The following is a 24586-nucleotide window of genomic DNA, read 5'->3' on the forward strand; positions in this document are numbered from 1 at the left end:
CAGTAGCAAGAACAGGCCTGATTCAACTCCCTTCCCTGCCCTCAGTTTCCCCCGGAGGTGGGGGACATAATGACCCTGTCTGATCATGTCTCTGAGCAGCTGTGAAACTAATAATCCAGTGAGATTGTGTTTGGGAAAGCCCCATGTGACCTGAAAATGAGACAAATATAAGCAAAGTTAGAAACTCAATCGTGTGAGGCTTTGGGCACTGTCTCTCCCTCACTGATGTCAGTTTTCTGACCTTTAAAAGGAGGGTTTGGGGCAACTGGCATTCCCCAGAGTGGTGATCCATGAAAGAAAAGGTTCTGCATTTAAATGAAGTTGGTAAAGACTATACCTCTAAGCGTCTTCATGGTGCTTCATAGTGTGTGCCTATGTGTATCCAAGGCCAGAAGAATCCTGCCAGGAACAAGCTCGTTCAGCTTTGATTAACCCAGATTTTACTGATTTGACCACACAACCTCATTATCATAGTGATGGTTTTTCCTGGTCCCACAACAATTACTGTTACTGTTACTGTTACTGTTACGATTATTTGTCTTGAGTGCTCTGTGTTAAATCTATTTCCCTACCACAAAACACCCCTTGGGAAGTGGCCGGGGAGCAGATAACTGAGGACACTTAGGCTCTGGTAGACATTGATCCAAGCAGGTGCAGGGGGCAGACGCAAGGCTGGCCAGGGGTCCAGGGAGTCACGCTCTGCCTCTGTGTCCTCCAGGTGCCTTTCTGATCCCGTACACCCTGTTCCTTATCATTGCTGGGATGCCCCTGTTCTACATGGAGTTGGCTCTGGGCCAGTACAACCGAGAAGGGGCAGCCACAGTGTGGAAGATCTGCCCATTTTTCAAAGGTAAAGGATGGGTGCAGGGGAGTCAAGCAGTGTCCAAAAGATTTCCTTGGTGCCCCTGGAGAAACTGCTCCAAAGGTGGGATCCGAGGGGTAGACCAGCTCTCTTGTGGGATTCGTAGGTATTGGCAAGGTCAAAAGCATCCACCATTGCAAGCTACACGGAGAGCCCTTGGTGTGTCAAGGCCAGCTTAGCCTAGAAAGTCTGGGAGCCTGGGTACCAGTCCAGCCTCCGCTGCTGACTGACCAGAGGGTGTCTGTTTCCTGTATGGGAAATATTTACAAAAGTGCTAGAAGTACTCAACACATGCCTCTACTCTCCCCTCTTGCTCCCATGGCAGACATGATAAATAGATCATAGACCTTTCTGGGCTCAGCTAGGAAATTGTCTCACAGTCCTGAATACAGCAGCCACGACTAATCGATCACATCTGGGACAGGTGATGAAGCCTGCTTGCATTTGGGACTTGGAGCACATCTGGGAAAAAATAGCCATAGCAACTGCCATTTCTTGGCCCCCATATGTCTACGAGAAGGGTATGGAATCAGAATTTGTGTCTCCCAAGCACTGCTTAGTGAACTGGGCCCGGGTGGCACTGAGGGCCAGTATGATCCTTATGAGCCTCTTCTCAGCTGGCACCTGTCTCCCGACTGTCTTCTACTCAGTCGTGTAGTAGACAGAGGCTGGTAAGAGGCTTATAAGACGTGTGTATTGGTTAGGACTTTTTAGTTTAACTTCCAGAAATCCCGCTCAAAGTGGCTTTCATGTAAAAAGAATTTTTGGCTTATGATATGGTTAAGTCCAAGAGTTTCTGCTAGCTTCGGGTACAGCTTGATCCAGGTCCTTGAACAGTATTATCTGGAATCTCTCTCCACCTCTCTCCGTCTGAAGTCGGTGTTAGCATCCGTCTCAGGCATATTCTTCTCAGGTGCTAGCAAAACCGGCCATTAACAACAAGATTAAATCCTACCAAGTTTACCAGTGACAGAATAAATCGAAAACACCTTTTTATCATCAGTAAAGATCCCAGAGAAGACTCTCCTTGGTTTAACTTGAGTCGTATGTTTACCTATCAACCAATCCCTATGGCTGTGGGGAAGCAGAACTCTGGTTGGCCAGGCCTGAGTCGTGTGTCTACAGCCAGATCAAGGAAGTGAGGGATTAGCCTCACCCAAACCTCACATGCTAAGAACACTTAAGGCTACTCCCTTAATCAATATTGCACAGGCAAAAAAAAAAAAAAAAAAAAATGTCTACTGTAGACAAAAGCCCTAGAACTGGCTAGCCCAAGAAGAGCTTCCGGCATATTCAGGAAGATGAGATTGGCCCACGCATGGAGCAGATGGTTGAAAGGAGGGCCCAGAGAACACCCAGGACTGAAGTGCTAATCAGGGACTGCTTGTTTGGGGTTTCCCAGAAGCACGTCCTGAGACAAGGATTTGTGGAGGGAGTTATTTGGGGAGTCGATTCTAGGAAAGACTGTGAGGGACAGAGGGGAGGGTGTCAGCCAATAAAAGGTGTGTCAATCAAGCCTGTTCCACCATGGAGCAGGGGCCCATCCCCCTGGGAGAGACTGTTAGCATGCCTCCCGCTTACTCGGCCCAGGGGGTGAGGGGTCTGGGATACTCACACTCTGGTGCCTCCATACGCTCCGGTACATACGCTCTGGCTGCTCCCTGGGGACATTGGGGTCCTGACCCTTCTGGCCTGCCTGAGGAGTGGGCAAGAGAGGCAAGAGAGAGCACTCAGGCGAAGGGGTCGTGGGCTCCCAGGGCATGGAGGTGAGGCTCTGACAACCTGCTGCAGAGAAGGAGGGGCGTAGGGGTTGGGTCGTGCCATGGTTGGAGCTGGCTCCCCGAGAGAGGTGGCTCTGGGGCTGGGCCCGGGGAAGCCCGCGCCTGATCCCTCTCTGCCCCCGCCCAGGAGTTGGCTATGCTGTGATCCTCATCGCCATCTACGTTGGCTTCTACTACAACGTCATCATCGCCTGGTCTCTCTACTACCTCTTCTCCTCCTTCACCCTCAAGCTGCCTTGGACTGACTGCGGCCATGCCTGGAACAGCCCCAACTGCACCGACCCCAAGCTCCTCAACAGCTCTGTGCTGGGCAACCACACCAAGTACTCCAAGTACAAGTTCACGCCGGCAGCAGAGTTTTACGAGTAAGTCATCGACCCCTTGTCCTATTCACTCGGGCGCACCGAGACCTGTGCGGGGCAGGACCTGGGCCGACCACTAAGGGAAACCACCCGGTCGGCATTTGTAGGGGGCACTGAGAAGCCACCACAGGCCTGACCCTGGGCTGGGAGCTGAGGATACAGCCCTGGCCAGGGCAGTGGAGGACCCTGTGTTCCGGCCTGGGAGAGTGGGGGTGCGGGGAAATACCCTAGTAAACATGTAAGGAAGCAAGAACGTTTCTCTAGAGAGTCGACGTGCCCTTCAGGAAATAAAACACATTTTAGGGAGTGTAGGTGCTCTTAAAGAACGAAAACCAGGTATATGGGGGGAAAGGACCATTAGCTCGGGTGGCCAGGGAGGGCTTGTCTGAGGAGGTGACATGAACACTGATGAAGCCGGCCAAGGGAACATCTAGGGGCTCAGCCAGCAGCTGATGGAACTGGAGCTTGAACCCAAATGGAACTGGTCCTGAAGCTGCCATGTGGCCCACCTGCGCTGCTGTCCCTCTGGGGCTTCCAGGTTGAAGGTTGTCGGTGAAATTCAGAAAGCGAGAAGCAGGCCAGCTATGTGCGGCTCGGGGGAAGTATGTGGACCATGTGTGCCTGAGAGGCACTGACTGGTGGTAGAAGACAGAATGTCTTTTTTAAAAAGACACGTTTTATGTTGAAATCATTGTAGATACAGAAAAGTTGGGTAAGTAACATGTAGAGCTCTTGTACACCCTGCATTCAGTCTCGTCTGTCGACACCTTATATAACCCTAGTGCAGTGATTGAAATCTGAAAATTAACGTTCATATACTGTAAACTAACCTGCTAAAGGCCTTTTTTCAAATTCGTCTGTTTTCCCACTAACGTCCTTTTCTGGTCCAGGATTCAGCCCAGAGTGCCACGTGGCATTTAGCTGTCCCTTCCCCTTAGTCCCCAGTCTGTGAGAGTTCTCTGGTCTTTCCTTGAGTGTCATGACCTTGACACTTTTGAAGAGTACTGGTCAGTTATTCTGTGAATTAGGCCTCAGTGTGGGTTGGTTTGCTATCTTCTCCCGATTAAACTGAGGTTAGGCATTTTTGATAAGAATACCATAGAGATGATGCTGTGTCCTTCTCAGTGCGCCGTATCAGGAGGGACAGGATGCCTCTTATTACTGGGGATGGGAACCTTGAGCGCTTGGCTAAGACGGTACCTGCCAGCTTCCTTCTGTGTGGAGAGACCATTATTCCCTTTGTAATTAACAAGTGTCTTCTGCGGGAACCTCTCGAGGTTATGTAAATATCTTGTTTCTCATCATCCTTACCCCACATCCTCAGCATCCTTCAATGATTCTTGCCAGCAAAGATTATTATCATAGCGTTTGCTAATTGTGATTTTCTGTTCCCATCATTCCCTCTAGATGAATTGATTGGGATTCTTTTGTAAGGAAGAGTTGTCCCTTTCCCCCTATTTATTCCTTCATTCTATCATTTACTGATGCATTTTTTTATTGAGATATAATTGACGTATAACTTCATACTAGCTTCAGGTGTACAATAATTTGACACATGTATATATTGCAAAATGATTCCTACAATAAGTTTAGTTAGCATTCATCACTACCCACAGTTACAAATTTTTTTTCCTTGTGATGAGAACTTTCAAGATCTGCCCTCTTAGCAACTTTCAAATATACAGTAGGATTGTTAACTGGACTCACCACACTGTACATTACATCCCCATGATTTCTTTATTTTATAGCTTCTGGAAGTTTGTACCTTTTTACCACCTTCACCCAGTTTGACCACTCCCACCGCCTGCCTCTGGCAACTACCAGTTCGTTTTCTTTATCTTTGTAAAAAATTTTTTAGTTTCCACGTATAAGTGGGATCCTATGGTATATGTCTTTCTCTGTCTGACTTATTTTGCTTTGCATAACGCCCTCCAGGGCTGTCCATGTCGTCACAAATGGAAGGATATCCATTTTTTTCACGTGAATATTTTATGTATATAGATAAATTATATATTTTATATACACTTACATAAATTTTATATAAGTATAAAAATATTGTATATTACATATATATTTTGTATTGTGTGTATATATATATATATCTAATACATATATACACAATACATATATACAATACACCATAGTTTGTATGTGTGTGTGTGTGTGTACGTGTGTGTATACATATGTGTATATCACACTTTGTCTCTCCGTACACACACACACACACACACACACACACTCCATCGTTTTTATACATTCATGCATCCATGGATATCTTGTTTCCATGTCTTGGCTATTATAAATAATGCTGTGAACACAGGGGTGCAGACATCTTTTTGAGTTAGTGTTTCCACTTCCTTCGGATAAATACCCAGCCGTGAAATTGCTGGATCAGCTAGCAGTTGTATTTGTAACTCTCTGAGGAGCCTCCATACTCTTTCCCACAGCGGCTGCACCCGTTTGCATTCCCGCCAACGGTGCACGAGGGTTCCTTTTCTCCACATCCTCACCAGCTCTTGTTACCTCTTGTTTTTTTGATGGTGGTCATTCTAACAGGTGTGAGGTTCTGATATCTCATGGTGGCTTTGATTTGCATCTCCTCTGTCGTTCATTGACATCTGTACGGGCTCGCGGAGAGTTGTTTTACTCTGTGGTTTTCATCCAGAACCGTCAATGTTGATTTGTGGTTCCCCTGTCATCCTCAACTCCATCCTTTTTTTTTTTTTTTAATTTTTTTTTTAACGTTTTATTTATTTTTGAGGCAGAGAGAGACAGAGCATGAACAGGGGAGGGTCAGCGAGAGGGAGACACAGAATCTGAAACAGGCTCCAGGCTCTGAGCTGTCAGCACAGAGCCCAACACGGGGCTCGAACTCACGGACCGCGAGATCATGACCTGAGCCGAAGTCGGCCGCCCAACCGACTGAGCCACCCAGGCGCCCCCTCAACTCCATCCTTTTATGTCTTGAGGTCAACTTGGTTTTGGTCACCTAATGTGAAAATGTTTGCACGTCGGGCTCTTCAGAATGCAGCTTGTGTTGTCTTTTTTCCTCGGGCGGGGACAAGCCCCGTTTTAACAATCGAGACACAAGTGTTCACAGATAAGCAGGAAGTCCTGTTACAGCTGTGGGGTGGGACAGGGAAATCTCACCGGGACCTCACTCGTGAGGCGTACGGGGTCTGGAGTAGGCTGTGACAAGCTGCTCTGTAAAAACCAGAGAGCAAATATTTGAGGCCTTGAGGAGCATGTATGTCTCTCGCATATTCTGCTTTGTTTCATTTTATCCTTTCCAAAGACAAAGACCATTCTTAGCTCACAGGCTATGGCCTGGACTTGGCTTGGGGGCCACGGCTCGCTGACTCCTGGTCTAGAGCAGTGCTGCCCTGCGGTGATAGGAATGTTCTCTATCTGTGCAGCTCAAGAGGGGGCCACGTGTGGCCAGTGGAGCCATCGAAACATGGCCAGTGTGACTGAAGAGTTAAGTTTTTAAATTTTATTTAATCTTCATCAATTTACCTTTAAATAGCCACATGTGGCCCGTGGCTACCACGTTGGATAGTTCTGGTCCAGAGGATGAGAAAAGACAGATTCATAAAAGACAACATGCGAGGACCAGCTTCCTTCAGTGCTATGGATTCTCTACTCCAAGGCCCTGGGGATGCGTCCTGATTGTCTGGAGACTGGGCTTATCCTAGGCCAGTTTCCATCCCTTCCATCTCAGGGCAGGAGGGCCAAAGAGATACAGCTTGGTTAAAAGTGGCCTCTGGAGAGCCTTGTGCCTCCTGGGGCTTGGGAAATTAGGCGCTCAGGGCCTAGGAGCTGCCCTCAACGAGCCAGTGCCGAGAACTTGCCGGTCCCTGACCTGCATGTCCCCTCCACCGTCTGTGTTTCCTGTGGGCTTCCAGCAGACATGTGCGAAATGACATAGGTGTGGGACTTGGAGGGGAGAGGGTCCAAAGTTGTCATCAAATGCAGATTGAAGCACATCTGAAACCCCTCGAGGACTGGGGCGTTGCCGTTGCTTAAAGCAAACATCCGTTTTGCATTAACAGTGTTATCCCTGTCTCCCTCCCCATCACGCACGTGTGTCCAGCTTTCTGCTGACTTCTTTGCGTGTGTTATTTCAATTTAAGCCTCACCCCAACCCCACGAGGTTTCTGTAACTACCCCCTGCCTCCCCAAGTGCACGCACGAGGAGGCTGTGAATATAAGCACTGCCCCAGGGCCCCAGGGCCCCACGGCCAGTACCGCACAGAGCCAAGATTTGGGCCCAGGCAGCTTGTGCTTATAGGACAATGGGCCCAGGCAGCTTGTGCTATAGGCCGTGAGTGAACACCTGCCCCTGCTTTGCCCCTGGGACCCTCCCTCTCCCCACCCTAGCCCCTGCTTTGCCAGGCAGTGACATCCAGAGCCTGCAGTCCTAACCTCTGGGTCGTATTGGATTCGAGCCTTTATAAATGGCCATGACTACTCAGAAACATTGCCACAGTCACAGCTAACCTTTGTCTGGCCTAGATTATGTCCCAGTCACTATGCACAGTGCCTTTTCACCCTGACCACCGTGGCCAGTCTAGAACTATCATCGTGTCACGAAGGAGGAAACAGGCGCAAGCAGGAAACGACTTGTCCAGGGTCATGTAGTTTAGAAGTGACATTTGGAATGGGTTTGAACCCAGGAAGTCTGGGTGGAAAAGCCAGGCTCCCAGCCCAGCGATTCAGAACCACCCAGAAACATACGAATGCCTGGACCCTGCACCCAGAGACGCCAATTTCATCGGTCTGGGTGCAGCCAGAACATGGGGGGTTTGGCTCCTCTGGTGCACCAGCTCCTCTGGTGATTCTACTGTTCAGCCGAGGGTGACAACCACTGTCCTGACCACTGTGCTCTTCGGTCTCAGACAGAGCAAGATTTTTCCTGCTTCAGGCTGACATCCCAGCAGTGTCCTGTTGTGGGGCCATCTTCACTTTTATTTATTTATTTTTTTAATTTTTTTATGTTTTATTTATTTTTGTGAGAGAGACAGAGCGTGAGCAGGGGAGGGGCAGAGAGAGAGAGAGAGGGAGACACAGAATCCGAAGCAGGCTCCAGGCTCCGAGCCGTCTGCACAGAGCCCGACGCGGGGCTCGAACTCGTGAACCACGAGATCATGACCTGGGCCAAAATCAGACGCCCAACCGCCTGAGCCACCCAGGCGCCCCTCCTTCACTCTGCTTCTGAGGAGCGGGGCCTCAGAAAACCCCAGAACCTTTGGGGAGCTTGCGGATGGAAGTTTTAGGCCTCCTGACTTTATGAGTGTGGTTTTGGACCAGGAGGCGGCAAAGGAGCCGGGACAGAGGGTGCTGCTGATACGTTTAATTGGTTCTGTGCTCCCCCCTTCATCATCTCGTGCTAGAGGAAAAAAACATGACTTTCCTTTCTGCTCTGGGCAACCCTTGTCCTTGTAAATTAAAACGGAAAACGATAGCGTTGGTTGTCTCTAGTCTAGTCATTATTTGGTTCCTCTTCTGATGTCCTCACGGCCGGCAGGTCTGCCCCGGCAGGAGAGAGAGAGGCCAGTTGGGTTTTGAGACGCGGGTCACTTCAGTTACAGCCCTGAACTCCCTCCCGGCTCAGATGTGAGCAGAATGTGGTGGACAAAGACACCGGTCTTCCGTGCGGAACCTGGGGACTTGGGGCACGCGGCGGGGAGCGGCATCCGGGGCGTATTTCAGCAGCCCCGTGCTCCGCAGGGCTCGCCGCCTCCCCCGCCCCCCACAAGCCTCACAGCACCATGAGCTGGGCACCCCGGATCTCTTTCCACCCAAGACCCGTTTCGTTTTCGGAGGTGGCGGGGTTGGAAATGACTCCTCTCTCGCAGATAAGAAGGTGGCGGGTCGGGTTTTCGGCAAGTGGCAGGGCTGGGATCCGAAGCCAGGTCGTCTGGATCAGGGCTCTCACCCCACACCCAGGCTTCTCAGGTCTTCCTCCTCCCGCCCGACAGAGTCTTGGGGCCGTGGGCCGGGGACCCGAGCGCAGGCGTCTCTGCAGGTAGACGGCAGCCCATTTCGCGCACCTCTTTCTCACCCTGAGCTTGCTGTCGTGTGCTTTGCAGTCCGTAAGTCATGAACTGCAAGTGCATTTTTCTTAATGGCGCATGGCCCTGGTATCTAGATGTTTCTGCTTTAAGAGAGTCACCCCCGTCTCAGTCTGGGGAGCCAGCAAGTGGGACCCCCGGTGCCAGCCCTGAGGAAGGCTAGGTCGTTTCTTCTCTTCCCTCAGAGCCCACTGGCCAGGGTCATTGCCATCTTGTACTCATTTAGGCTGATGGATTGGAAAAACCATCCAAGGGAACAAAACCACTATTCTCCCCCAGGCTCTGGGCCTGAAGCCAGACAACCCGCAGCTAAAAGAAACCCTGACGCTCTCTGGAACTTTCCAAAGGGCACCCTTGGTGAACATGCTCCGGAGACAGAAAACTTCTACCCCCTGCCTCTTCCTGGTGGGACAGAGACGCTCCCTCCTCCCCGGCACCAACCCTCTGTGCTCAAATGTCAAGTAAGAAACTGAGCCCGTTTGGCCCGCGGACTTTGGAAAGCCTGGACCAGATACTTCCCGATGATTCATTTTCATTAAACTGCTGGAAGAGTCCAACAAACCCAAGTTACTTGTACTAAACCCCTGAGGCTCGGGGCCTGCTGGGGAGAGGCTGGGGTCACATTTCTTTTCCTGGGAATCAGCTCAGGAGTCTGGCCTTGACACTGGCGAACTCTCTAGACAAAGCCTGCGAGCCTGACCATGGATTTCACACGCGCGTGGGGGCATTTCAGCCATCCGGTTGGACACGCACTCACGTCATTTTAGCAACTTTCAGGACAAGTACAGCTGGTCCGGTGCCTTTTTCTCATGCTTTTAATAGTCAAATTGGCCAAATGGTTATTGACACCATTCAATATTTGGCCCATGAAACAATGAGGAAGGAGAATTAAGAGTCAGGTGGGTTCAGGACCTGATTCTAGTTCTCTGTCAATTTTTGGATGCACCCACCTGCTTTCTGTCCTTTCCCTTCCCTTTCCTTGAGCTGTTTCTCCTCTCCCCACACCTACCCCCCCCTCCTTCTCCCCTTCCTCTCCCTCCCCTCCCCCTCTCTCCTCCTCCCTGTCTCTCTCTCAGGACATAAGAGAGGAAACTAAGTCAGGACATGATTTTGAGTTGAGACCAGCAAGGGGAGAAGTTTGCCAGGCAGACAAATTGGGCCGGGAAGTGTGTTCTAGGTGGAAAGGAACAGGAAGTTCTAAGGCCCAGAGCAACCAGAGCCTCATATACTTGAGAAGTGACAGTGGCTCGCTGGGGCCAGAAGCCCAAGGCAGGGTGTGGTGAGACAGGGGAGACGCTGGGCAGGGGACAATTATGAAAAGTCTCAGGTTCTGAAATGTTTATGTTTTTATCCTTTAGACCAGGATTTCCTAACCTCCGCACTTTTAGCATTATGGGCTGGGCAATTCTACATTGGGGCAGGGCTGTCCTGTGCATTTGGGATGTTCGGTGACATCTCTGGCCTCTGCCCATGAGATACGGGCAGCGTCTCCTCCACTCCAGATACGAGAGCCCAGACATTGCCAAACAGCCCTGGGGAGGCAGTGGGAGCCACTGTTCCAGGTGATAAGGAGCCCTGGAAGACTTAGGGGCAGGAGACTGACAGATTAGAAGGGCAGATCAGACAGATGGATTTAAGGGGCCGTGGCATGGGGAGATGGGGAGACTTCTATAGCAGCAAGGGAGAGAATGTGGGTCTGGCCTGGGACAGGGCAGCAAGGGTGGGGGGTGGTAGCAGACCAGGAGGCGGGATTAGGACGGGCTAGACACTAAAACCGATTGCATGGGGGAGGGGAGGGGGCTGATGCTAGGTGAGTCCTTTAAAGCCATGACGTCTGGCCTGGGGGCCGCAGGGATAGGGGCCATCTGGGGAGGGGACATATGGGCCTTTGTGGACCACACAGCTCTGCCCATTCGTTCACACTTGCTCACTTGCAGATAGATGCATGTGCCCGCCCACACCCCCTCTGTCCATCTCTCCTTCTGCCACACCTGTGCACCTCCTCTCAGCTCACCTGTCCTCCCGCACTCTGCAGAGAAGGCACCGGCCACCCCTCAGTGAACCCGCCAGCTGACTCCCTCGGACTAACCTAACTCCCCGGTCATTTTGGGGGCACTCCTTAGCTCCTTTGGGGACACTCCTGCTCCTGGAAGGCTGGGACTGGATCATGATCATTAGAGTTACCATTTGTTGAGCATTTCCTGAGTTCTAGGCATTGTCTACATTCTGGAATTTAATCCGCACGAGAGCATTTTGCTGAAAAGGAACAAGGCTCAACAGGGGGAAAGTCGACACCGGGTTTTGTCACCCGCTACCCCGTAGGAGCTCCACGTGGCTTGTCTGCGGCCGTGTCACGGGCCCCCAACCCTCTCCGGCTCACAGAAGATGTGCAGAATGAGTTTGCGGAATCAGTGAGAGGGTTCGGGCCACCCCATCACTGGTGGCAGGGCCAGGGTGGGATCCCAGGTCTGTCTGATCCCAGTTCTGTTCCAGGTTCTTCTATTTGCTTTCACGTTCTTGCAAATAATAGACATCGGTCTTGAATGGATGAGTAAATGATCAAATGAGTGAATGAAACACGCCTCCACAAATTTAAATGGTGGTGGCCTCCACAGATTTAAACTCCTGCCCAAGGATAAGCTAACCGAGTTTCCAGACTCAGGGTACGGGTTTCCCCACCAGGGTAGCATCTTCCGGTGCCTCTGCTCCCAGCGAGTGCGGCCATCTATCTGCCTCTGATTCTGTGGGCTCCTCTGAGACCCAGGTGTCCAAACTATTCCAAGCCTGCATTTTTTAAGCTGCTCTGGAGCCTTTTCTTCCCCTTAGGCACAGAAAGCCAATTTTATTTTGCCAGGAAAGTAAAGACAGTTTCTGGAAGACTCACGTTTCCTCTAAGGAAAACCTGTAACTCAGGTTTGTTGAGGGGGCCTGTTGTTCAAGGGGTCTCAGCTTTGGCTGCCCAGTAGAATCACCTGGAGAATTTAAAAGATGCTGGTGCCCAGGCCCGTTCCCCATGGGTTCTAATTCAGTTGGTTGAGAGGGGGGCCCAGATGTCAGTAATTGTCACAAAGCTTCTCTGTGTGATTTTTTTAAAGGTTTATTTATTTATTTTCAGAGAGAGAGAGAGAGAGCAAGAGAAAGAGAGGGAGTTCACGAGTGGGTGAGGGGCAGAGAGAGGAGAGACAGAATTCCAAGTGGGACTGGAACTCACAAACTGTGAGAACATGACCTGAGCCGAAATCAAAGGTCTGGACGCTTAACCGACTGAGCCCCCCAGGGGCCCCTCTGCGTGATTCTCATGAGCAGGTTGAGAACCCTGTTTTGTTGATGGGCCTGCAGGTTACATGCTCTGTACCTCGTATTTCTCTTCTGGAGGGAGGGAGTGAGGAGAAAAAAGAGGGAACGGAAGAGGGGTGAGGAGGGGTGGGAGAGAGAGAGAGAGAGAGACAGAGATACAGACAGGCAGAGAGATGGTCGACTACAGCCGGTTTATCCACTGTGGGCGTGTGAACTTTTGCCTTTAGTGTGACCTTCTTTTGCGTGAAGGCACTACTGTGGGGAAGGACGGATGGCGAAGCTGCCTCTGGCCTGTATCGCTGGTGTGCGCGTATCAATCAGCCACTTTCTGAAAGGACCGCTGGCCGAGAGCAAAAGGCCCTGCAGGACGAGACAAAGGGAAGTTAGGTTCCCGCGTGGAAAGTGGCTGGTTGCCCTGGACGGTGTCAAAGGGTGAGGACTCCCCCAGGTCGGAGGAGGAGCTGCTGAGAGGTGGAGTGAGGGCGCGGGGGAGGCTGACCCTCTGTCCTTCCCGGGTCCTCTTGCTTTAGAAGCTGGATTATTGAATTTAGCAAGTGAGGTGGTGAGCACGTGTCCCTGATCCAACAGTCTGCTCTGAGCTAACCAGGCCTGAGTGCCAGGCCCAGGCTTAGCACTGCAGACCCGGGACCCAGGATGGCTCGTCCACCCTCTCACCCTGGGAGAACCTTGCATGCGGTCAGCCCTAATGCCTCAGGGGCAGGCATGGCCTGGGGAATGAGCCAGGAGCCGCAGGAACTGGGAGGGTTGAAAGGCCCGTGCCGGGGGTGATCACGGAGGCCTCCCAGAAGAGGTGACATTGGGGCTGGGCCTTGAAGGGTGTTGACAGTTTGCAGCCTCTGAGTGTGGAGTGCTGTGGAAGGCAGGCAGGGACCAGTTCTGGGTGCCCCTGAAGCTCCCTCCGCTCCCGATGCTTGTCACACTTTATTGGGACTGTGCATTCAATGCTGCCTCGGTTGCTACACTGTAAGCCCCCCACACCAGGCACCAGGTGCAAGGAGTCCGCACTGTGCTGCTGAGGCCCGGGATGAGGCTGTTTACAGCAGGCACTCACTAAGGAATGAATGACCGGGGTGCAGATGGCTCTGCCTTACCAAGCTGTTCCCTCTTCCACAGAAACAATTCTGCTTTCTTTGTCTTCCCCGGTCTGCGGTTTCATCGGTTGGTCTTCCTTGACGTTTGGTTAGACCCTAATGACGTTGATTAGCCGTGAGCAGCCGGTCATTTTGCGTGCGATTCTGTTTACCGTTTCTTCACCGTAGATTGTGTGAGAGACCCCGCCCTTCTCAAATCTCATCTGTGTTTTATTTGTTTTCCTTACTCTAACCCCGCTATTCTCAAACCTCATTTGTATTTTATTTGTTTTCCTTACTCTAAAATAGGATATGCCATATTGTAGGGGAGTGCATGTCAGTAAGGGACGGTTCCAGAATGTCACAAGCTGAACACAGCCATGTTCCCAAGCACCCAGACACATAACTGACCGGCGTCCCAGAAACTCCTCCTGTGTCCCCTCCCGTTCAGTACCCGCATCCCCACCCTGGCTGCACCCTTCCTGACTTCTAACACCTTAGGTTACTTTGGCCCGTTATAGATTGTGCGAGCAGAATCAGACAGAAAGTCCTGACTTCCTCAGGTTCGGCGTCCACTTCTTTCTCGTAGGATTGTACGTGAGGGGCCCATCCACAGAGAGCCGGTGGTTTTGTAATATTCTATTTTATGAACATATCACGATTGATCCGTGCTGCTATTGATGGATATATGAGTATTCTCCAATTTGAGATTATTGTGATTAATGCTGCTGGGAACATTCTAGAACATGTGATTTGGTGAACATACGTACACATGTCTACTGAGTGAATACCCAGGAGTGGACTTGCTAGGGCGCGGGATATGCACGCCTTTAGCTTTTAGATGAGAAACGTTTATTGTCATCTCAGTTTCTGGACCAAGGGATTCGTAAACTCAGCAACATGAAAACTTTGGACTGGACAATTCTTTGTTGTCGGAGGTCGTCCTGCCCGTGAAAGGACGTGAAGGCTGTCCCGTGCGTTGTAGGATGTCCCTGGCCACTATCCTCCAGATGCGAGTAGCACAGCCTCCGGACTTTTCCTGTTATTTCCATCTTCTCTCCAGGGCCAGGCATGCAGGTGGCACTCAAGAGATTTTTGTCACACTGAAAATTTTTGTTGTTGCTTACGAAAGACAGCCTGGAGTGGGAAGACCTCCCAGATGGTTTCCTGGCCCAGGGCAGGATGGCGCCGAGCAGGCCCAAACGATGCAGGGCAGGGGCCGGGGGTGGGGCGGCCCAAGGCCGGCTTCCGTCAATGTGCGCTTTCGGGGGCCGGCCTGTGGTCAAGGCCTCGGTCACCCTGTGTGACGACACCGTCTTCCCTGGTCCCCTCTCCTCCTCCGGGCAGGCGTGGCGTCCTGCACCTTCATGAGAGCGGCGGGATCCACGACATCGGCCTGCCCCAGTGGCAGCTCTTGCTGTGTCTGATGGTCGTCGTCGTCATTCTGTTTTTTAGCCTCTGGAAAGGAGTGAAGACATCAGGAAAGGTAATACCTTTCTTTCTCTTTCCGTTCGGAGGTTGGCCGGAAAACAACAATTATTTTCTAGCTATAATTAGCTGGTTGGGAAAAAGAAAAGGCGGACGTAGAAGGACAGAGCCTGGGTCTGCCCCCACCCCAGCTCTGCCGCTGGTTAACCGGGAGACCCCAGACAAGTCCCTCCCCTTCCCCAAGCCCAAGGCTCCCCAGCAGTAGGGTGGGGGGGTGCGTCAGGGCTCCCACATTCAAGCCAAAGCTCCCCGATAGCAGAGACCAGGGAATGGGACACCACAAGGGGCTCAGAAAAGGCCTAAAGCAACCTATTGACGTGTGATTGATAAATCATGAATTCTGGCCCCAAACTTGATGCAAACTTGCATCCTTCCCTGGAACGTAACCATTTCCTTCACTGTAAAAATCGGTGTGTGTAGTCTGGCACAGTGCTGAGTGCCCACAGGGGTCTAGGTTTCCTGGGGAGAGGGGCACAGGGTAAAATGACGTAGGAGGGCCACGGGAGTTGGCGTTTTGTCCCGGGTGACCCTTCCTCCTGTCCCCTGTATTCAGTTCCTCGGGGTGGAGTGTATCCGCTTCATGATCCATGTTGATTCTGAGCCTGGGGAGCATCATGAGAACAACAACCCCGTTTGGGCCCCGTGGGGTCCACGTGGAACTTCACTGTACCAAAGAGGCTGTAGTTGAAAAACGCCCTTTCCCACGTTTTGATTGGCAAATGCTGTGTAACAACACACCCCAAGGTGCCGTGATGTACAGTAACCATTTTGTTATGTCTCATGACCCCGTGGGTTGACTGAGATCAGTTCGGTGGGTCTGCTGCCCCACGTGATATTGCCTGGCTGCATATCTGGGGGTTCGGCTGAGCTGGAGCGTCCAAGATGGTGCGTGCTCATGGACGGCAGTTGGTACTGGCTGGGAGCCCAGCTGGAGCCGTCAACCAGAGCATCTTGGGCTGTTTCCACGTAGCCTCTCCAAGCGGTCTGGGCTCCTGACAGCATGGCACCGAGTTCCAAGAGCAAGTTCCAAGCAGACAAGCCCCAATGTGCAAGTAGCTCTTTCAGCCTCTGCTTGCATCATGCTTGCCGTTGGCCCGGTAGCCAAGATAAGTGCTGTGGGAGAGCCCAGCGTCGGTAACGGAGGGGACTGACACCGGTGTGGGTTCACTGGGGGTCACGAGGCAGCAATCTACCATAATCAGGCAGGTGGGGATTGGTGAGAAGCTTCGTTAGGCGAGTGATATGGAAAGTGGCGTGCATCAGGGTATTCCTGAGTCCTTGGTATCCTAGAGTCCTTGGTATCCCTGGTATTCCTAGAGTCCTTGGTAATGCCATTGAGAGCAGAGATAATGGCAGGGGTCCAGCAGCCAGTGGGGATGAAATCTGTCAAGAAAGGCTTGACGTGGAGCTTTCTATCAGCATGTTGGAGACCCAGTGTCTGCCCCAAGGAGGAACCCAAATAAAATGCGGACCGGAGCTGGGAGCAATTCCGAGGTAGGGCAAAACCAGGCTAGGACCACTACCATCCCGACACCCGGCACACAGTAGGTCTTCAATAAATACTAATTGAAGGATTCGTGAGCAAAGGAGGTTAAGTAGGCAGAAAGAAAGAAAGGTGGGTGGATAAATAAGTTGGGGAGGCTCATGAAGTGTTCTTTCGAATTCAGCACAACTTACTAAGCATTTATGAACACCTACTATGTGCCAGGCTTGATGCTAGTGATGCAAGAATAGACCAGACAGATTCCTTCTCCAGGTGCTTATGGTCTTATGTGTGTTACGGACAGACATAGGTCAACCAGTCCCACTAGTTTCTTGAGTCTTCATCCAGAGACATATGTGTGTCCCCTCTAAATAAACAGTGATGGTCGCAAACTGTGCACGCTATTCTATGTCCTGGTTTTTTGTTTGTTTGTTTGCTTTTGCTTTTTGTCTTTTTTACTGTACCGTGGAGATACCTTCACATCCGGGAGTCAAGATGCATTTTAGTTGAAATACAAACTGGATTTTTCATCTGTCCTTATATCGATTTAGCAGGTCACCACGGTTTTTTAACAAGAAAATGGCCTAGATCGTAACAGAGTGCATTGCACGTAGTAAAGGAAGAGCTGGCTGGCTTGCAGAATTTGGATTTCAGCCCTAGCGATCCACACATTGGTGTGGATTTCGTCTCGGTGTTCAAGATTTTTTCTTACCGTGAGTGGTCAAAAAAGTGAGAGATGCTGCATCAGAATGAGCTCTTGGAACCTGACAGGGGCCGTAAAGACCACGAGAAAGTGACATTTGGCCCAGGTCTCTAAGGACAGGAGCAGGTAGGGATGGGACAGAGGGAAGGGGTTTTCAGTGGAAGGAACTGCCTGAGTAAAGCCACAGAGGCGCGGAAGCCCGGGCCAGCCTTGTCCAGCCTCTCTGCACCTTTCCTGGGTATCAGGAGAAGGGCTCTCCCGGCCTCTGCGGGTGGCAGAATTGCAAGATGCATGATCTTTCCCACTGCTTCTGGCCTGAGCCTGAGGCCACCACAGCCTCTAACATTGCATCCCAAGGTTAAGTGCCCGACAGCCATCGCCGAAGTTGGTACAGCCGGCCCCACCTAGGGTAGCACTTGCTGGGAGCAGAGTGTGAGTTGTCTGCAGGGAGCCAGATGATAAGAAAGAGCACAGCTGAGCCCGCTCGGTTCCTCCGCACCTCCTTTAAGGAGGTAAGCCCTCCCCTTCAGAGTGTAATGAGTTGGGGCGGGGAGGGGGGGATATTGCCCTAGGGAAACCCTCCACCCCACATTTTGCGTAAATCCCCCCAGCGTTCTGGCCTCTGGTGGCTGAAAGGGAAAAGGCCCCTGGCAGTCCGTGGGGAGGGAGCTTTCCAGAATGGGAAGCTTCGCTCAGGACGTTCCTGTGCCCCGTCTTGAATTGCTTTTATAAACTAGCTCATGAGAAAATCAAGAGCATTGCGTGTATCTGCCCAGACTACATCTGGAACGGGACGGAGCTGTTCTTAGCAGGCTTCCACAGCCACAGAGATGGCCCAAAATGAGTTGCAAATGTTCACACTTCCTGTCTTGGCAAGTGAAGGCTCTGTGTCTGGGAGGAGTTGTGACTCCATGGGACAGCTATGATGGTGGGGGGCAGGGCACGGTCTGAATCAGGGAGAGGGGCTGCCCCAGATCACACACACACTGACCTTGGTCCATTGACCACCTCGGGGTAGAGGGCAGAGGTTTGAGTGGGGAGTTGGCCCCCAGGGAGTCACTCTGGAAGCACGGGCACTGTTGTTGGCAATCCTGGAGTCCTGCCTGCCCCCCCCCCGCCCCCCATCTCATGAGTCCTTAGTTGAACTGACTCTTAAACCATAATCCCAGTCACCGAGCCCCCTAAATGTCAGACCAGAAGGCACCTTCAGGCCATCTACTCCAACCTGCTTGGACACACGGGGAAGCTGAGGCCTGGAGGGGGACAGGATTTCACCACAGTCTCTCGCGTGGCTAAGACTTGATCCTGGGTCCCATGTATCCACTGGAGTGAGTGATCGACAACATAGCTTTGTGGCCAGACCACCTGGGTTGGAGTCCGGGCACCATCGTTTCCTGCTGGGTGACCCTGGAATTAATGCTGCTCTCTACTGATATACTTGTGCCAACCTCCAGGGCCACTGGGAGGATGGAGGAGAGGTCCTTGGTACCACGCTGGCAGATGGAAATTGATCAATAAATGATCTTCATCCTGCCTTTGTCTCCTTCCCCAGCACCCCTTCCAGTGCTCTTTCCCCACCTCAGAGGACTAAAGGCTCCGTAGACTCTGTGTGCATTGGAGGGAGGCGTGGGCTCGGGCTCCCACCTGCTCTGTTTACATATTGTACTAAGTGTTCAGACATCTTGGGCTCCCCTAGGCCTGGAGATAAATCAACACAACAGAACTGGCTGGGCGTGGCCACCATGCACTGCCCACTGGACTGCCAGGCTATGGGCTGTTTGGGTGGACGGGAAGAGACAGAACACCTCTCAAATTCTGGCAAAGTGTGGTGGGGTTGGGGAGAAAACTGGAGCGATTAATAAAAAGCCACCCGAGTTTTAGAATTTTTATTTTTAAGAATTTTTAAATTTTTAATATTTCTTTTTGAGAGAAAGAGGGGCGGGGGGAGTGGAGAAGGGTAGGGAGAGAGAGACACACAGAATCCAAAGCAGGCGGTAAGCTCTGAGCTGTCAGCACAGAGCCTGACTCCGGGCTCGAACTCACGAATCACGAGATCATAACCTGAGCTGAAGTTGGATGCTTAACCAACCGAGCCACCCAGGCATCCTGAGTTTTAGAATTTTTAAGTAGAAAGGTCATTTTGTTACTTGGAAGTTTCAAGTCATGATTTTTTTAAGTTTACTTATTTATTTTGAGAGAGAGGGAGAGAGAGAGAAAGCAAGAGCTAGAGAGGGGCAGAGAGAGGGAGAGAGAGAATCCCAAGCAGGCTCCGTGCTGCCAGTGAGGAGACCAATGCGGGGCTCAAACCCCCAAACGGTGGGATCACGACCTGAGCCAAAACCAAGAGCTGGACGCTTAGCCAACTGAGCTACCCAGGCACCTGCCCCTCTGGTCATTATTCTACCCAAGTCTTCCCGCTAATGGTTCAATACAAGCTGTTCCTCGCTTGCTTTAGTGACTCGACTGGACCCAGTATAATGGAGAATATCATTTGCATAGGAGCAATGAATGTGCTACAATTTTTATACCCTGGTGTTTTCTCATGTAACATCAGTACATACTCCTCACCGCATGAACCTTGTAGGTCTTCATTATTAGTGCAACTGTCCCGAAAGCCCAGTTCGGAGGGTCACACATTCGGAATCAGTAGAGGCTAAACCAGTGCAGTGTTGTGGTGACAAAGCACGGACATTTCTCATCTCTGTGTTAGAGTAGACTTCAGTGGTGACCCCGAGCAGTGCTTCTCAACCTTTAGTGCCCATAAGAATCACAGGGAGGGCTTGTCAAAACCCAGATTTCTGGGTGTCTCCTTGAGAGTCTGACTCCGTGAGGGTGGGATGGGAGTTTGCATTTATGACAAGTTCCCAGGCAATGCTGATGTCTGTGGTTCATGGGCCTCCCCTTGATGTAGGCAATCCTTTGCCCCATGCCTGGATCTCTGGCAAGATTTGCACACCTTCAATAACAGGGACCGTGCCGTCTCCCTGGGAAGCTCATTCTCTCTTCAGAGAGATCCAGTCATTAGAAAGTTCTTCCTTTTATAGAGCGAAGATCTTCGTTGTGATTATCAACCATTGGTTTGAGTTTGGCAGCCTGGAGCCAGACAAATTCTAGCCCCTATGCGTAGAACCACAAGGTGGGTGAGAAGCTGGATTTGAGGCAGTGGAAAGCAGTGGCCTCCCTTGGGGACTGAGGACACTTGGCCCAAACAATGGGCTGCTTGTCTGTCTTTTCATCTCCTGGCCCCAGATGGACCAAGTCTGGCTTCTTGTGGCCAGAGATGCACTGCCAGTTAAAATTTGGAGAGCAGAGATGACAGAGCTCAGGGTACAGACTGGGCACATGTTAGTATGAGCTCGCAGTCGGCCAAGGATCTTTTCACACAAGATTTTAGGCAGCTGAACTCACTACCACCTTCCATTCTGAGAACTTTCAATAAGACTCAGATGGTTTCGCTTTGAATACATATGCATGGACAAGAGAAGTTCCCCTTTCTTGATGCTTGACTGCAGTCAGGGTTACAGCTCAGTCATGTCCCCATGGTCCTTGTGTCCTGATAGGTTCCAAATTAAATCCATGTTGGAGCCTCAGACATGACGAATGAGTGCTGCCTGCACATCCCCTGGGAGGTGCCTTGGAGTCAGACCCAAGGACGTTTTTTGATGCGTGGAGTATGGTCTCACCTGGCCTGCAGCTGTGGACGTGAAGTGTAGGGGAACACAGCAGTTAGGACCAACGCAAGGATGTGTGAGGGCTCCTCCTGTGCCTGTCACCAAGGAGTTAGACCCATTTGTTCCAGTTTAGGGGAATAAATCCAGGATTAATGCGGAGCCACCCAGATGCAATGGTTTCACCTTCCAAGGCATGTCTCCCTCCTTATTTGTTTCTTGCAATTTGTCCTCTTTTGAAAGAGAACGGAGACCTAAATCCTATATCCACAAAGACCACCCCCCCCCCCCCATAGAATCAGGGAACAATGGAGGAACGGCTGGATAACATGAAACAAGATGCTGATTCCTCTTCTGGTTCCCTCAGAAGACATGACCAACCACTGATGCGTTTAGTTATTCCCTGTTCAGTTGCTCGTTCATTCACATGCTCCTTCTTTCATTTGTTCTTTGACTAACTCGGTCATCCACTGACCCTCAGAATTATCACTGACTCACTCATCCATCTACTCACCCATATGCTGAATAATTCACTTACCTAACCACACATCTACCACTCAACTGTCTACCCAACTATATATCCAACCATCCACCCATCCAATCATTCATCTATACAACTGCCCAATCATCCATCCATCCATCCATCCACCCATCCAATCATTCATCTGTACCACTGTCCAGTCATCCATCCATCTATCCAACAAATGTTTTTTTAAGCATTCATGTATGCCATGTGCTGGGGGTACAAACTTGAAAAATATAGGGATTTTGCTTCCAAGGAGCTCCTGGCCTAACAGGAAAGACAGACAGAGAGGATAAATCCCAGTCCTTCAATGTCGGTATGGAAAACAGAATTTTGTTTTTCGTATCTCAGTTTTTGCGTTGAGCCCATTATCTTTCTAGGCCAGCAAAGAACTTAACCTGTGGTCATGTTTCAGGGCTTCCATATTCTCCCCAGGAGTGTGTGAAGATTCTGGGGACTGCATAGTGCCAGGGCTTGGGGAGGAGGGGCTCTCTGGTTCTTACATCATGTGTCCTCTTTTGTTTCAGCTGGGTCTTCTTGGGTCCTGCCTAACCCAGCCCTGAGCACATTTCACAGTCTTCTTTCTCTAAGGCTCTCCATGGCTGCACCTGCCTATGGCAGTGATTTTTAAACCTTGACTGCACATTGACATCACGCGGGGGGAGAGGGGGAACTCATGAAACATACTAAAGTACAGGCCACACTCCAAGCCAATTAAATCAGAAACCCCAAGGATAGGATCTGAACTTTGACATTTTTAACTATAACTTCCCCCAGAGTACTCTGATGCGTAGTCAGGGGTGAGAAGGGACAGTGAGGTTTGTCGTCGTCCTAAATCTGTCCCGAGGTAAAGAACGGCCAGAGAGCCTTCTTTCTGCTCAGCCACATCTCCCTTCTCAGGCAGTGAGTTGGGAGGAGATATTTGAATGAAGAAAGAGGAGCCGGAGAGAGGCGGGAGGGAGGGAGGGAGGGAGGGAGGGAGGGAGGGAGGAGGGAAGGAGGGAGGAGGGAGCAAGGGTGGAGAGCATTAGACGTGGGTGTGCTTAGATCTGCCTGGGGCAACTTGAAGGGGTCAGTAGAGGCCGCCCATCAAAGAGGAGGCACCGGGTGAGAACCTAGTCTTCGTCCCGGCTGCCCCCGCTCCACGGCCGTGCTACCCCGGTGTGCGGACTCTCCCACTTGGTCCTGAGCCGCGGGAGCGGCCTCATCCCGAGAGGGGGCTTGTGGCACGCGTGAAGGAAAGAGTGGGGAGGGCATGGCCGGCCCCCTGGGCGAGAGCCTGACCCCCACCCCACCCCCAGCGTGGCGGTGGAGCCCGGCTCTCACAGCAAGCTTGTCCGCCTCCAGGTGGTGTGGATCACGGCCACGCTGCCCTACCTCGTGCTGTTTGTGCTCCTGGTCCATGGCATCACGCTGCCTGGTGCCTCCAACGGCATCAACGCCTACCTGCACATCGACTTCTACCGCCTGAGAGAGGCCACGGTCAGTGACGAGGGACCACGCACCCGTGGGTCAGGGTTGGGGAGGGGTCTCGGCGTGGGCGGCCGTAGGCCACCTGGTCCTAGGTCTGCCATGAACTTGTGGCATAGCCTGGGGTGGAGGGTGGACCCTTCCCTCTCCCTGCTGCTGCTTCTCCGTCTGACCGACGCCCATTTGATTCGCCCCTGCTGGTCTCCCAGCTGTGATGGCCCGGGATTCTGTGGCTCCATGTGGTGTTCTGTGCAGAACTTTCCAAAGGGACGCAATGCTCTGTCCCGGGTCCTGCCACCTGCTCTGGCCTCCTAGCCCACCCCAGCCACCCCAGCCTTAATTCCCGCCTCCAGCCCCCAGCCCTGCCTCTGCTGCCATCCCATGATGTCAGCAGAAGCGGCAGCTGCAGCCACAGGGCGCTCTGGACCCCGCTGACTCTCCCCCCACCCTGCCACAGCCTCCTCCAGCTCACTGTCCCACCCAGAGACACGAACGCGGAGTGGAGTCCGCAGCAGTGGAACGAGGCTGGGACCAGAGTGTTGGAGGTATCCGGTGCCTTGAGCAGCTTCCAGCCGCGGCTGGGATCATTTCCCCCTCCTCCCTGAGGCCGGCCTCGGGGACAGCAGCTCAGCATTGCCCCTCACTCTTCCCAAAGGCTTCTTCACACTCTGTCTGGACCCACAGCGATCCTGGCAGGTGGGAGCCACATAGGCTTAGGAGGGACGCAGCTTAGTACTCACCTCCCATAGTGATAACGCTCCAACACACCACAGTGTCACAGTCCAATAACCCAGAGGGAAACCCATTTCCTTAGTCACCGTCAGAAAGATAACAGAGCTTAAGACCCGAACCAGTCTTGTAAATTGTGAAGCAAGCCGGAGTTCGGTTTGTTCTGCACCCGTTTAAATATCTTGTCTTTGTGACGCGTAGACGCTGAGCCCATATGCTGTCTCAGGGAGCAGACCCGATCTCCTCCGTCAGATTGCCTCTCTTGTTACACCTTCGGCTTGCAGAGTAGGGGAAGCCTAGGAGACGTGAGGGAGGTCCAACCCGCGTGCAGATCTCTGCCCGAGTGAGCTGGGTGTAATTCCCCCCCGACCCCGTGCGGGTGAGGAAACTGGCATATCAAGAGGTGAAAATGACCAGGGCTAGAAGTTGGAGGGGGGCTCAGATCTCCGGGGTTCCAGCCATGTGCTTTCATCACCCAAAAGATGGGAAAAGTAACTCCACTGGCCCCCTGAGGAAGTCACCGCGGTCTGCGGGCTGGTTTTGAGACAGTAGGAGTCCCTGTCTCTTTTCTGAAGATGCCGTCTCTGTAACTCCTGAGATGTTCATACCCTTTGCCCTCACTCCATCCACATTCTAGCCTAGAACCGTGAGTTTATAAACTTTCTTTGGAAGTCAGGACATCAAACTGAACCAGGGAGTTCCTCCAGGGTGAGCTCATTCGTGGCCACCGAAGGCAGGAGCTGCTAGAGGGACCGCAGGCCTCTCTCCAAGGTCGCTTTGTGCAAGTTTCGGGGGAGTGACGTGGCTGCCCATCGCTGGTTCCGACCTCGTTTCCTCAGGTCTCAAGAGCATCCCTGGGGCCCGCCAGCCATCCCGGAGCAGTGAGGTGGTGCTGTTCTGTAGGCAGCAGAGGGTGATGGCTTTTGTCTGCTGTTTCAGGTGTGGATCGATGCGGCGACTCAGATATTTTTTTCCTTGGGGGCTGGATTTGGAGTCCTGATTGCATTTGCCAGTTACAACAAATTTGACAACAACTGCTACAGGTAAGATCCTTG

General features: G+C 51.9%; 1 protein-coding gene across 1 annotated transcript in view; it reads left to right on the forward strand.

Annotated features, from left to right (window-relative positions):
• Positions 1 to 24586, forward strand: part of SLC6A2 (solute carrier family 6 member 2) — a 46867-nt gene that overhangs the window by 12451 nt on the left and 9830 nt on the right. The window contains exons 3-7 of the mRNA XM_042969816.1: positions 719 to 850; positions 2771 to 3008; positions 14815 to 14953; positions 22680 to 22814; positions 24471 to 24574. Coding sequence (XP_042825750.1) covers positions 719 to 850; positions 2771 to 3008; positions 14815 to 14953; positions 22680 to 22814; positions 24471 to 24574 — 748 coding nt within the window. The remainder of the gene's footprint in view (positions 1 to 718; positions 851 to 2770; positions 3009 to 14814; positions 14954 to 22679; positions 22815 to 24470; positions 24575 to 24586) is intronic.

This window comes from Panthera tigris, chromosome E2, assembly GCF_018350195.1.
Source record: "Panthera tigris isolate Pti1 chromosome E2, P.tigris_Pti1_mat1.1, whole genome shotgun sequence".
Taxonomy (NCBI): Eukaryota; Metazoa; Chordata; class Mammalia; order Carnivora; family Felidae; genus Panthera; species Panthera tigris.